The 12284-nt window shown below is 29.4% G+C and overlaps 1 protein-coding gene across 2 annotated transcripts; it reads right to left on the bottom strand.

Annotated features, from left to right (window-relative positions):
• Positions 1–5091: 5091 nt before the first annotated feature.
• LOC123261527 (ruvB-like 2) lies at positions 5092–8195 on the bottom strand. 2 transcript variants are annotated; one of them, XM_044723171.1, is made up of 5 exons: positions 8091–8195; positions 7301–7414; positions 6070–7206; positions 5898–6003; positions 5092–5431 (listed from the first exon to the last, which is right to left on the bottom strand). In XM_044723171.1, the coding sequence occupies exons 1-5, from the start codon at positions 8094–8096 to the stop codon at positions 5403–5405; spliced, it is 1392 nt and encodes a 463-aa protein (XP_044579106.1). In that variant the 5' UTR covers positions 8097–8195; the 3' UTR covers positions 5092–5402. The 2 variants fall into 2 exon arrangements, with proteins under 2 accessions (XP_044579106.1, XP_044579107.1); XM_044723172.1 differs by having other exon boundaries at positions 5092–5428.
• Between the last annotated feature and the right edge of the window lie 4089 nt (positions 8196–12284).

Below are 12284 nucleotides of genomic sequence, written 5' to 3'. Positions count from 1 at the left end.
CGCCAGTCCGGTCAAAATTGGTTGATTCGTTCGTGAGTTATCGTTGTCGGAAGAAAACCGAAAAAAGTATTATTTCGGAGTTACTCCGAAGTTCCTAGTTCGATCTATACAAACTTAAAGATTCTCTATGAGGCTTAAAAACTGTGTCAAAAGCCACCAACCGCGTGAAAATCGGTTCATTCATTCAAAAGTTATTGCGGTTTGCAAATTCAAAAAATAGTGTTTTATTAAACTTCTATCAGACTTTTGAGCTCTTCGAGCTCAAAAGCATAGAACAGCTATCTCTTTGAGCTCGGAGAGCTCAAAATAACACAAAAATTATATTTTTGAGCTCGAAGAGATCAAAAACGTAAGAAGTGCAATTTGGAGCGCTTTAGTATAGAATTAGCGGGAAGTTCCAGGGATGACTTCCCAGATAGCAAAATGACGTATTAAGTTATTCCGAATGAGCTCAGATTTCTGATTTGGACGTCAGAGTCTACGTCTAAAAGACGTCTTTAAGACCTTCTGAAGAGGTCGAATGCGCCGCTTATTGTAGACTTTAGGACTCATCAAAACGAGCTCTTAAAGAGCTCTTTTTTCTGAACTCGTACAAATGAATGATTTTTTATCTCTATACGCTATTATAATGATAACAATAATAAGAACACAACAAAAATAATATTAATAATAATAATAATAAAAGTAAATTATGAAAAATAATTCAGAGTTTCATGAAGCACCGATGCTGATTTCGAATGTTTATTATTTTAGTTAGACCTAATATTGTCGGTTTAAAGAGAGAAAGTGAAAATCGCAATTGCCGTAACTAAGATTCGAACCCGAGTCGCGCGCGTGCTAGATCGATACCTAAGCCCCTACGCTGTTCAAACGATATGTCGTTACACATCTCATTATTCTTATAAGCTAAGTTTATATAGTGATGAAATGTTGCGATCATTGTCTATATTATTTATTCTATTTGATACTGTGTATTGATAGAGAAAAAGTAACTTTTACGAATATTTATATACTAAAAAATATTCAAAAGTCTACCTGTAATATTTTTTTAAATAGTCTATATAAATTTTGTTTACTTTTCACAATATAAAATCTAATAGATAAATTAATGAATATTAAAAATTCAACAATAATTAATAAGTATATAGTTATAAGATATCGTTAAATTCGAATAAAATGTTTAAAATTGATACATGCAAAGTACTCCTTAAATGTAGAAAGCACATAATTTTTTCAGATTAGAATCCAATTTTATTATTTTATCTAAATTAGTTTGATTACGAACCAGGTTTTAACATTATTACCTATTACTTCATAATATAATTTAAAATTTCTGAAAAATTTAATTAACCTGGATTAAGAGAAATTAGTTAACATATGCCAAGTGTATATCTATATATTAATCTATTCAAATTGTTTTAAATCATTTAATTCGAATTATTTTTAATCATTTTCAATTTAATTTCTCAATCAGGAAAGTAATAAATGAAAAATGAATAAGATTTTGACAGCTTTATATTAAAAAGAAATTTGTGTTTTTGTTTATAATGTCTATAAGCTCATTATACGCAACTCAAAAAGAAGTCCAAAAAAGGGACTCAGTTAGATGTCAGAAAATTGACTCCAAACTTATGAGTTCATTAAGAGCTCTTAGTTCTGACCTCGTAAAAAAGAGCTCCTTAAGACGTCACATTAGGACTTCTATAAGAAGTTTTTTAAAAGACTTCATACTGAAATCTTTCTGACTTGGATGCTAACTGGGTTTTAGGGTCAATCGTTTTCCTAATTTTTTTTTCGTATATTTATCGAATGCTTGAATAATTTTTTAAAAGAAACTCATTGTTAATAACTTCAAAACTAATTATCTAACGAAGATCGATTCAGAAGTAATCGATAAGCCAATTTGTATAATAAAAAGTTAATCTCTTGTTATTTATCAAAAAAACTTTTGAAAAAAATGTTTCTTATATTTTCAGCCTTCGAGTAAGAAATTTTATATCATAATTGATAAATATTTACTGAGTATTTATGAATAGTATTTAAGTATTTCAATGTTGTCACACATCTCTGGGTGCCTACAACAAAGATTACCAAGAATATATAATGTTTGCAATAAATGTATTTATAATTTGTCACGGTATGATCACATTACGTCATACAAACGGCGTCGTGGCTGATTGACTCTGCAAAAAAGGTATGAAGGTCTTGATCGTGTGTAATATATACATAATATTATATATATATATATATATATATATATATATATATATATATAGCATATATATATATATATATATATATATATATATATAAATAATATTAGGGTGTGCCAAAATGTAACTTCCGTGGAGAACCTTTTAAAATTGGACTTTTGAGTTCCACTTTTAACAGCAGCTGTGTTTAGGCATTTCCTGAGATATTTCGGGGTGAGAGGATTCATTTGATTATTTATAGGATTTTTATCAGGAGATTTAATTGGGCACTTTCGGCCAAATTTTGAATTTTCACCGGAGATGCCCAAACTAAGCTTCTGTTAAAAAATTCTATGAAAATCAAATACATCGACTCACAAAAATATCTCAGGAAATGCCCAAACGCAGCCCTTGTTAAAAGTGGAACTCAACTTACCCTATTATATATATATATATATATATATATATATATATATATATATATATATATATATATATATATATATATATATAAAAGATATTACATTCAAATCATGATAAAATACAGTATAAAAATGATCGAATAATTGTTTCTTATTTCAGATTGCGCTTCGTATGAAATTTGAAAAATCGTTTTTTCATTTGCAATTTAATTTGTTTGGAACCGATAGCTATTTAATATTGTTGCTTTAGAAATATTTATATAATTTTGATATTTTATAAAAAAAAATTTTTTTCAACAATGGAATAAAGAAAAAAAATAATTTTTCATCTTATTAGTAGTTTTAATTCTTAATCAATCTTAATAAAATTTGTTTAAAATATCATATTAGCAATATTACAAAGTGTGCGCACTAACTTTACTCGATTTATTAAGGTAGTTGTAGCGTGATAGGCATTTCAACAGAAAATTATGAAATTTTTTTTATTGAAAGATAAATATATTAATAATTCACTACCAAAATTTCAGATCAATTGACCGCACCGTTTTTGAGTAATTAATTTTTGAAATTGCATCTTTTACACGTAACGGTATAGAGAGATGATAAAGTTAGTATGAAATCTTTGGCCCACTCGAGTGGTATGGAAGATTTCATACTAACTTTACCATCTCTCTATACCTCTACGTGTAAAAGATACAATTTCGAAAATTAATTACTCAAAAATGGTGCGGTCAATTGATCTGAAATTTTGGTAGTGAATTATTAATATATTTATCTTTCAATAAAAAAAATTTCATAATTTTCTGTTGAAATGCTTATCACGCTACAACTACCTTTAGGTATATGATTGTAAAATTCCATAAAAGTTTAATCCTAAGACCAATGCAATAATTAGACTTTATAAAATTTATTTCAAAGAAATATAATTGAAACAATGAATTAAAATAAAACTAAAATTTTTTAGGAACATTAATAAAAAAAAAATATTCATCTCATTGAAAATTTTTCTTAACTCTAAGAATAGAATCACATTAAATATTTCTACTTATATTCAACTAAATATTGAGTTTTTAATCAAGTTAGTCCTTTCACTTTTTAGTCTAGTTTTATTAAACATGCTTGTGCTAACGAATAAATAAGTATAGTAAATTTGTAAATATTACACACATTATTAATTATCGTAATTTGTGATTGTTACTCTTAATTCTATCCATAATTTTTTTTGTACTTTCTCTTAATGTCAAATGAGCGTAAAAGATTTTGCGAAATAACTTTAAACTTTCCCCGAACGCGCGTGAGTAAAGTTTTCTCTATTCTTGCTGTATAAGTAGGCAATGTATTTTATACTTGTAGTATTAAAAAAGACGTATGCTTCACAATAATTGTTAAGATTACTTAAGTGGTTTTGAAAACTTTATTTCTCAAATATTAAAAGTTAATTGAACATATAATTTGAAAATGTTCAAAATAATTTGTTCTTTTTGTTTTCTATCATTCGTAATTTCGGAATCTCTAGCGAAACCAATGATTTATAAACGAAATCAGGATAATATATTTGAACGCAGTAAGTAAACACATTTATAGATTTATTATTATTATTATTAAGATTCAAAAATACCATGTTTATAATGGTGAATACATTTTAAATTTAAATATTTTTCAACTAAAAGTGTATAAATAATGTTCTCGATACAACTACATATAATTTACCGGATGTTGAAAGAATTCAACATAAGTTCCGTTGATCATAATGAATAATTAAGAAACATCCAAATCAAAAATTAATCAATTACTTGTAATAAAAAAGTTTATTTACAAGATTAAAATTAAAATGAAGTACAAATAACGGTATGATAATAATATTGGCGCGTGAGTTTTGATTATAGTTAATTAACCACGATCTTGGTCAATACAATATTTTTTTGAACTATTTTGAATAATGGCCTAAAATATTAATAAAAATAAAGTTACTCATTACTTAAAGTAAAATAATGTGATCTTTTACAACTTAGTTATGGTTCCTGTATCATCTACAGTGATTCCTTTACCAACATATAAGGACAAATATAAGTATGACTTCACATTAAATGATAAACAGCATCATGCTGTACATAACTCTGAAGGACGTATCAAGTTAATCACAGGTATTATTCATTGAAAATAATTTTTATTAGAAAATTTGAGTTAATAATAAATAATAACCTTATGGGATTTTTTGTTACAGCAAAAAAAAGAATACACAAGATTTAAATTTATTTTTTTGCTCGACGGGCAGAAAGCGTCAACTTTCGGCCCGCTGCGCTAAACGAAGTTGCCCCTTTCTGCCTTCGTCGAGCAAAAAAATAGTATACACTCCACGGGAAGTAAATAAGAAAGCCTCAGATCACATGTAATTGTTGGCCGAGGCGAAGCCGAGGTCAACAAACATGTGATCTGAGACATTTCTTACTTTACTTCCCTAGGTGTGTAATATACTATGTGCTTAGTGGAAAAGTATTTGAATATTTATTTTTATTATTAATTTTTTTAATAATTAGAACTAAAAGATTGGAGGAAAACTATTTACTTATTTTAATTGAAATTAACTGTTACATGATTTATCGAACCGTTAATAAAATTAAACCAAAAAAATTTCTTTGAATTGTTTATTATTTTTATCTAAATACAAATACTTAAAAAATGGACTTGGTAATAAGCAACTTATTTTTGAAAATAAAAAATTAATAGATATTGAAAATAAAAATATTGAAGTGAACCAATGTTTTTTCTTACGCTGTTTTTATCTTCCCTATGCGATCTCCATAGATTGCTCGGCTGCTAAAATAATATATTAACGAGTCAAGATTATTTATATCGAAACAGTGAATTTTGTATAAGTTTCCATTTACAAAGTAAAAGATGTAATAACATTAAGAAATAATTTTTTGATAATAAAAAATTACGTTTATATGAAACTCTAAGAAACGATCATTTCAATTGATTCCAAATCAATTTTTCTATTTGAAAGATATTTTGAGATATAATTCAATGTCATGGCTTAAAAAATACTCGAATATTTGTTTTGTAATTTTACGTTATTTATCACTCTAGAAAAAAAAAATGAAAAGAAAATTTTAATTAGAAACACAATATTTAAATTAAAAAAAAAAAAAAACCTATAAGTACTTTGTAAAGTGATATTTTTTGGGATTATTTATCTATAAAATATGTTTATAAGAGTATATGCAGCTAATTTCTATGATAAAAAATATTAAATATATAAAATAAAATAATCAATACTTACGAGATTCATTAAATAGAAAGTCATCTTGATACTCTTTTAAAAATTGCGTCGATCTATTTTCATCCAAGAATAAAGAATAAACTCGTTTTACATCTTCAATGCTCACCTGTAAACATATTTAATAAGTATTTGCATAAAATTAACAATAATAAATAGAGCTTGATAAACTTACTTCTGTGCTTTTTCTTTTACGGCTAACCAACGATGCAGTAGTAATGAGCTGAATAGCGTATCTCAACGATGTTTCTAAGGCAATCCTAGTCAGAACGGTAAGAGCATCATCAGCCATTTCACAATCTTCTTCCTCACATCGAATTTTCAAAATTTCTTTGAGATCTTTTTCTTGATAAGGACTAGTTGGAACAATAATCATACGGTCTAAAAGATCAATCGGAATACCATGAGGGCTTTTATAGTTGGTTCCTCGAATTCGAGTTATCCCTCTGTTAGTTGCCATAATTACAATAGGTGCCATTTCATTTTCCAGAGCACGATTAAGAAATGAAAAACATTCGATATCAAGCATGTGAACTTCGTCAATAAATAAAACTCCGGGTACTATTTCAGCTTTACCTTCTTCTCTCCATTCTACAACTTTAGCATTAATTTGCTCTCGTACTTCTGATTTTATTTCACCTGTATCTCCAGAAAACAGCGCCAAGAATCCGTGAGTTCTACTGTTAATAACATCAACTTCATGTAATGAAACAGTATGGACAACTTCTTTACGCTTTTGTAATTCTCCTTCTGGACATTGAACAAATCTTGTTTGTGATCCAGTTGCATCGTAATCTCGTGCACGTGTAAATGAACGTCCGAGTCTGTTAATTTTTCCAGTTGCCTTATCAATAGTTATAACATCTCCTGCTTGTACCTTTTCCTTCATCAAACTATCAATCATTTTGTTACCTAAATCATAAATCGTTTCCATTTCAGTTGTTTTGAGAGTTAGTTTTCCAACTTTAGCTCCAACTCCAGTAGCTGGTCTATCAATTTGAATTTCAACGACTTCACCCTCTATTATTTCCGTTTCTTCTTTTATTCGCACTCCGATAGATTTTCGAATGGCCTGAGTCAATGCCTCAGTTTTACCCATCTCCAATGAATAAATTTCTGATCCAGCCATCGATGTAAAGGGCGTATCTTGACCTAAAGCTTGAGCAAGACCCATAGCGATAGCTGTTTTACCAGTACCTGGTTGTCCGGCGAGCAATACAGCGCGGCCTGCTATTTTTCCTTCTTTAATCATTTCCAAAATCACACCGGTAGCTCGTCGAGCCGTGACCTGACCCACCATGCCCTGAGAAACCTATTATCAGGAAAATATTGATTAATTTATCATAAATAATTATAATTATTATTTTTTAATTTTGAACTGGTTTCAACGTTGTATTCAATCTTACATGTCGTGCTTCAAGGCTGTCATCTAATCCTAAACCTCGGATGTGAGAGTGAGCCCCAATTCGCTCAATCCTTGTTATTTCTCGTACTTCGAGAGCTTTTGCTGCTGCTACGGCCTGTACAAAGAAAAAAAAACTCAATTCATTATTTTAAGAAATTTATTTAATTAATACTAAATAATCAAAATGAATGTATAATTTATATTGCATTTAATATAAAAATCTAACCATTGAAAGATATATAAGTAAAAGAGAAAATGAGTATATTAGGCTGTTTGGTAGTTAAAAGAAATTTTTTACCATTTCTACATCGAAAATTTAACTTTTTGTTGTATGAAATAGAAAAGAAATTACATTTTTTTTATTATGAATAACCAAGTGAAATTGATCGAGTATAAAAATTTTTCTACAAAGATTGCTAAAAATTAAAATTTTCTGTAACAAATATAAAAAAAATGGGTGCAAATAAAAAAAGCAAGATATCTCGATCTGTCGATTTATGAATCAAAAATCAATAGATGAATTTGAACTATTTTGAGCAATTATTAAACCACCTGTTACTGTCTGAATAAAAATGTACCGACAAATAAAAAATTTATATAAATCTGTGAAAGGTGTAACCAAACATTTATTCTTAACGAACATTTATGAGTTATTTCTCATAATTACGCTAGTCTAAATTGTCATCATAATATAACGTTATTTATTGATAAATTTTTGTGAAGGATATTGAATGTGACGTAAAATAAGTAACATATTAATATTAATAATAAAAATATAATAAAGGTCTTACCGCCATTATCGTTTAGTTTTGTTTGTTCAATAACTCTCGAGGGAGGGACAAAATGCAGAAGGTAGTAGGAACTTTTGAATTGTAAGGTTGGTGAACCTGCCGTACTAAAGATATGCTATGGGAAATGATAAAGGGGCGTTCATGATGGATAAAAATGCCAAGCGGTGCTACCTACTTGCGACTAAGCTTATCGCTTAAAAATTGATAAAACAGGCCATTCTAATTGTTGAGCATTAATCTAATAGATGGCGCATACATGCGCATTTCTGCCTTAAATAATTTTTCATAGCATTAAAGGGCTCATAGTGAACGTATAAGTTTTACATTTATAAGTCCAGCTAATACGTACTCCATAACACGAGGAATATAATACTCCAATAAATAATCACGCTAATTGTGAAATAAAATATTAATCATTTATTTATAAAATTTAAAAATAATTATGCAATAAATAATTTAATAGTGATGTGAATAAAAAATTTGTTCAGTTTATTGATGAATTTGGAGTGCAAAAAATTACAACGATAATAATAATAATAATAATAATAATAATAATAATAATAATAATAATAATAATAATGATAATACTAATCGGTAGATTATCGGAATCCGTTACGAAGAAAATATGATTTATAAATACTCTTTATAAACATGTAAAATAGTGTAATATTGTATTTGGAGTGTAAAAAATTTAACAACGTTAGAGTGAATTTATATAAAACTTAATCGATTAGAATTTTAAGGTACCATTCATATTTGGAAGTAAAAAAGTGAGTGTATAATTTCTATTATTTTATGTTGTTATAAACATTTTTAAGTTGTTTTCACTATAAACAATTTATTTTTTTATGACTTAGTAATTTAAAGGAAACAATTAACATTTTTGAAAAAAAATACTCCAATAGTAACAATCTACCTTCAACAGGTGCATTCCATTAGGGTATTAAATCATTGATTTGAAATCAGCTTTTCTTGGCACGGATGGCACGGAATTTTTTATGAAAAATTTAATTAAATTAATTAAATGCCGATGATTTGTTATAAATAATAGCGAGTAAATTATACTCAACCAATTTATAAGCACGAATGGCCTAAAGTTGCTCATTAAATTGTAACAGGGTAAATTACCCTTAATCGATAAGTCGCCAGAGATCGATAACTTTTCGACTAGCATTTGAGCGCATCGATCTTCGGGCCTAGAGAGAGAGCAGGAGGGGGTATTTTTGGGGTCGTTATATAGACGAGCCATGCGTGGTGTCCGGAGAAGTAGTAAAGTGTTGGAACGAGTAACATCAAGAAGTCCAAAGAAGGAAGCGAGTATCAACCATAGAGTTTCTTCAACCAAATTTACACCAGGTATTGGACTTTGGTAATGATGAGCCTTGGGGCCATATACCCGGCTCATCAAATACACTACTTCTCATTTTATTTATTCAAGTTTGGATAGTTCAATTGTTTAATAATTTTGCTCAATAATAATTAATTATTTAATTGAATTGATTCGTTAATTGCTGGGAGCGTTCCTCCTGGGGGTTTATACCCGAGGAATGTTCTAGACCTCTTGGGTTTGCAAGTCGTGAATAATTAATTTTATTAATACAGTTGGTTAATAATTATTAACATCTTGAGATTGGTTTAAATAAATATATTTTATATTAATTAAATTCTGAACACCGAGAAGGTTCCAATCGACACGACATAGTATTCGGTACCCGAGGTCAAAACGTGCTACGCGGTAACGAACGCCGGCATCCATTTTGAGCGCGCAAATTCCTTGTGAATTTTATTACGCAATAAATTGTAAAATTAACAACTGTATTATTATTACTATTTACAACAATTGAATTATCTTTTATTAAGACTATTTATTATCTTGAATTAAATATTGATATCGTATTATAATTTTGGAAACTATTTTATTATTTGGAAAATTAAGTATTGAGAATCGGCTACTGAGTTTCGACGCAATTGAGATCGAATTAACCGTGGATGATTTTCGGAATTTATTTTTACATCGAGATAAAATTGTTGTTAATTAATTATTCAGTCGACAATAACAATAATAATAATTGTCTAGTCAGAAATTCCACGTGGTTGAATCTTATATTGAAATTGAAGCCTGTGAAAATTATAATAAGTAAAATTTAATACCATTATTCCGGTAAAATTCTTTGTAAAACTACTTATCAGTGTGGATTACGTCCGAGAAATTTAGTTAATTTTATAGAGAATATTCTGAGGATTATACAATGTGCTGAGTATTAAACTCGTGGTAATTTTGAAATAAGTTTAGGCGTCGATTTTTAAGTCGGAAATTTTAAGTAGTAATTATTAATTGTGAAAATTGTTTATGATTTTAATCTCGAGCTAATGACTGAATAATTTTAGTAAGAATTGAACGTTGACTTTTTTGGAGTAATTTTGTAATCCAGAAAATAAAAGTAAAGTAGAGTCAGTTGTGTGTGTGAGCGGGATATGTGTGTGGAGACGCGTGGGTAATGTGTGTGTGAGATAGTACCGCTCAAGAGGCACGTTGAGCACGCTTGAGTCCATCTGACTCCGGGGCGGGAAATCTTAGAAGCCGTTGTATAGACGCCAAGTGGGGTACAGCGGCAGTAAGTTAGAAACTGCGGTATAGACGCTCCATAAGAGGGTACCGTCAGGATTAGGAATTTTTTGGACGATCCCTACTTGTTGATGAATTGCCGAGTAGAGGACTAGCACTGAGTTGAGGCGACGGTTTTAGCCCGAAATCCTCCGGTAGTTATAAGCGGTAGTGTTAAGTTAGTTGTAAGTGAGCGGTGTACGTGCAAGGGCACGAGTTATCATATTTTGTTGTTAAATAAATACCGGTCATTTTTGTTAAATAAAAATTTATTTCTTTCAGACCACCTTCCTCCACTCTCTCTCCCTGTAGATTATAAGCTCAGCTCTGGTTTCCGGTTCCAGGAATCGAGATACAAAATCCTGGTGGCGCCCTTGTTAATTTAGAATCATTTTTGCTAGGTATTGTTTTATTTCTATTAAATTAATTAAGGGGCCAATGAGCGGAAGAACACCCGTTGCAAAATAATTTAATGCAACAAGTGTCCAGCCATCTGCTCGATAAAAATACAAGTACGGCAATTATATATAAAAAATTTAATTAAATTAATTAAATGCCGCTGATTTGTTATAAATAATGGTGAGTAAATTATACTCTAGAAATTTATAAGCACAAATGGCCTAAAGTTACTCGTTAAATAATTTAATCCAACAAGTATCCAGCCAGGTGCTCAATGAAATACAAGTGCGGCTATTATATATAAAAAATTTAATTTATTTAATTAAATGCCGATTATTTGTTATTAAGAAAGATGTGTGAATTATATTCCACCAATTTATCAGCACAAATGGTCTAGAGTTACTCATAAAAAATTTATTGCAACAAGTATCCAGCCAAGTGCCCGACAAAAATACAAGTCCGGCATGATCTTGGCACGGATGGCACGGAATTTCTTATGAAAAATGTAATGTAATTAGTTAAATGCCGATTATTTGTTGTAAATGAAGATGTGTGAATTATATTCTACCAATTTATCAGCACAAATGGCCTAGAGTTATCCAGCACTTGGCTGGATACTCGGTGCATTATTTTTTTTTTTGAGTTACCCTAGGCCATTGGTGCTCATAAATAGGTTGAATATAATTGACACCCCTATTTTTATAATAAATATCCGGCATTTAATAAATTAATTCATTTTTTTAAACAAAATTCTGTGCCATCCGTGCCAGGACATTGCCGGACTTGGACTTTTATCGAGCACTTGGCTGGATACTCGGTGCATTATTTTTTTTTTTTGAGTTACCCTCGGCCATTGGTGCTGATAAATAGGTTGAATATAATTTAAACGCCATTATTAATAAGAAATACTCGGCATCCAATAAATTAATTACATTTTTTCTATAAAATTGCCGGACTTGTATTTCTATCGAGCACTTGGCTGGATACTTGTTGTATTTTATTTTTTTTTAGTTACCCTCGGCAATTGGTGCTCATAAATAGGTTGAATATAATTAACACGCCTATATTTATACAAATATCCGGCATTTAATAAATTAATTCATTTTTTTAAACAAAATTCCGTGCCATCCGTGCCAGGACATTGCCAGACTTGTATTTCTTCGGAGGTCTTGGCTCGATACTCGTTATAT

Source organism: Cotesia glomerata, linkage group LG3 (assembly GCF_020080835.1).
Source record: "Cotesia glomerata isolate CgM1 linkage group LG3, MPM_Cglom_v2.3, whole genome shotgun sequence".
Classification (NCBI taxonomy): Eukaryota; Metazoa; Arthropoda; class Insecta; order Hymenoptera; family Braconidae; genus Cotesia; species Cotesia glomerata.
This window is presented reverse-complemented; position numbering and strand designations above follow the sequence as displayed.

Excerpts from the sequence above, each read along its gene's own strand:
- LOC123261527 (XM_044723171.1), bottom strand. Across the intron at positions 6,004-6,069 it reads GTAAAAGAAAAAGCACAGAA|GTGAGCATTGAAGATGTAAA; the intron begins GTAAGTTTATCA and ends ATATGTTTACAG. Across the intron at positions 5,432-5,897 it reads CTTTCTATTTAATGAATCTC|CAGCCGAGCAATCTATGGAG; the intron begins GTAAGTATTGAT and ends ATATTATTTTAG.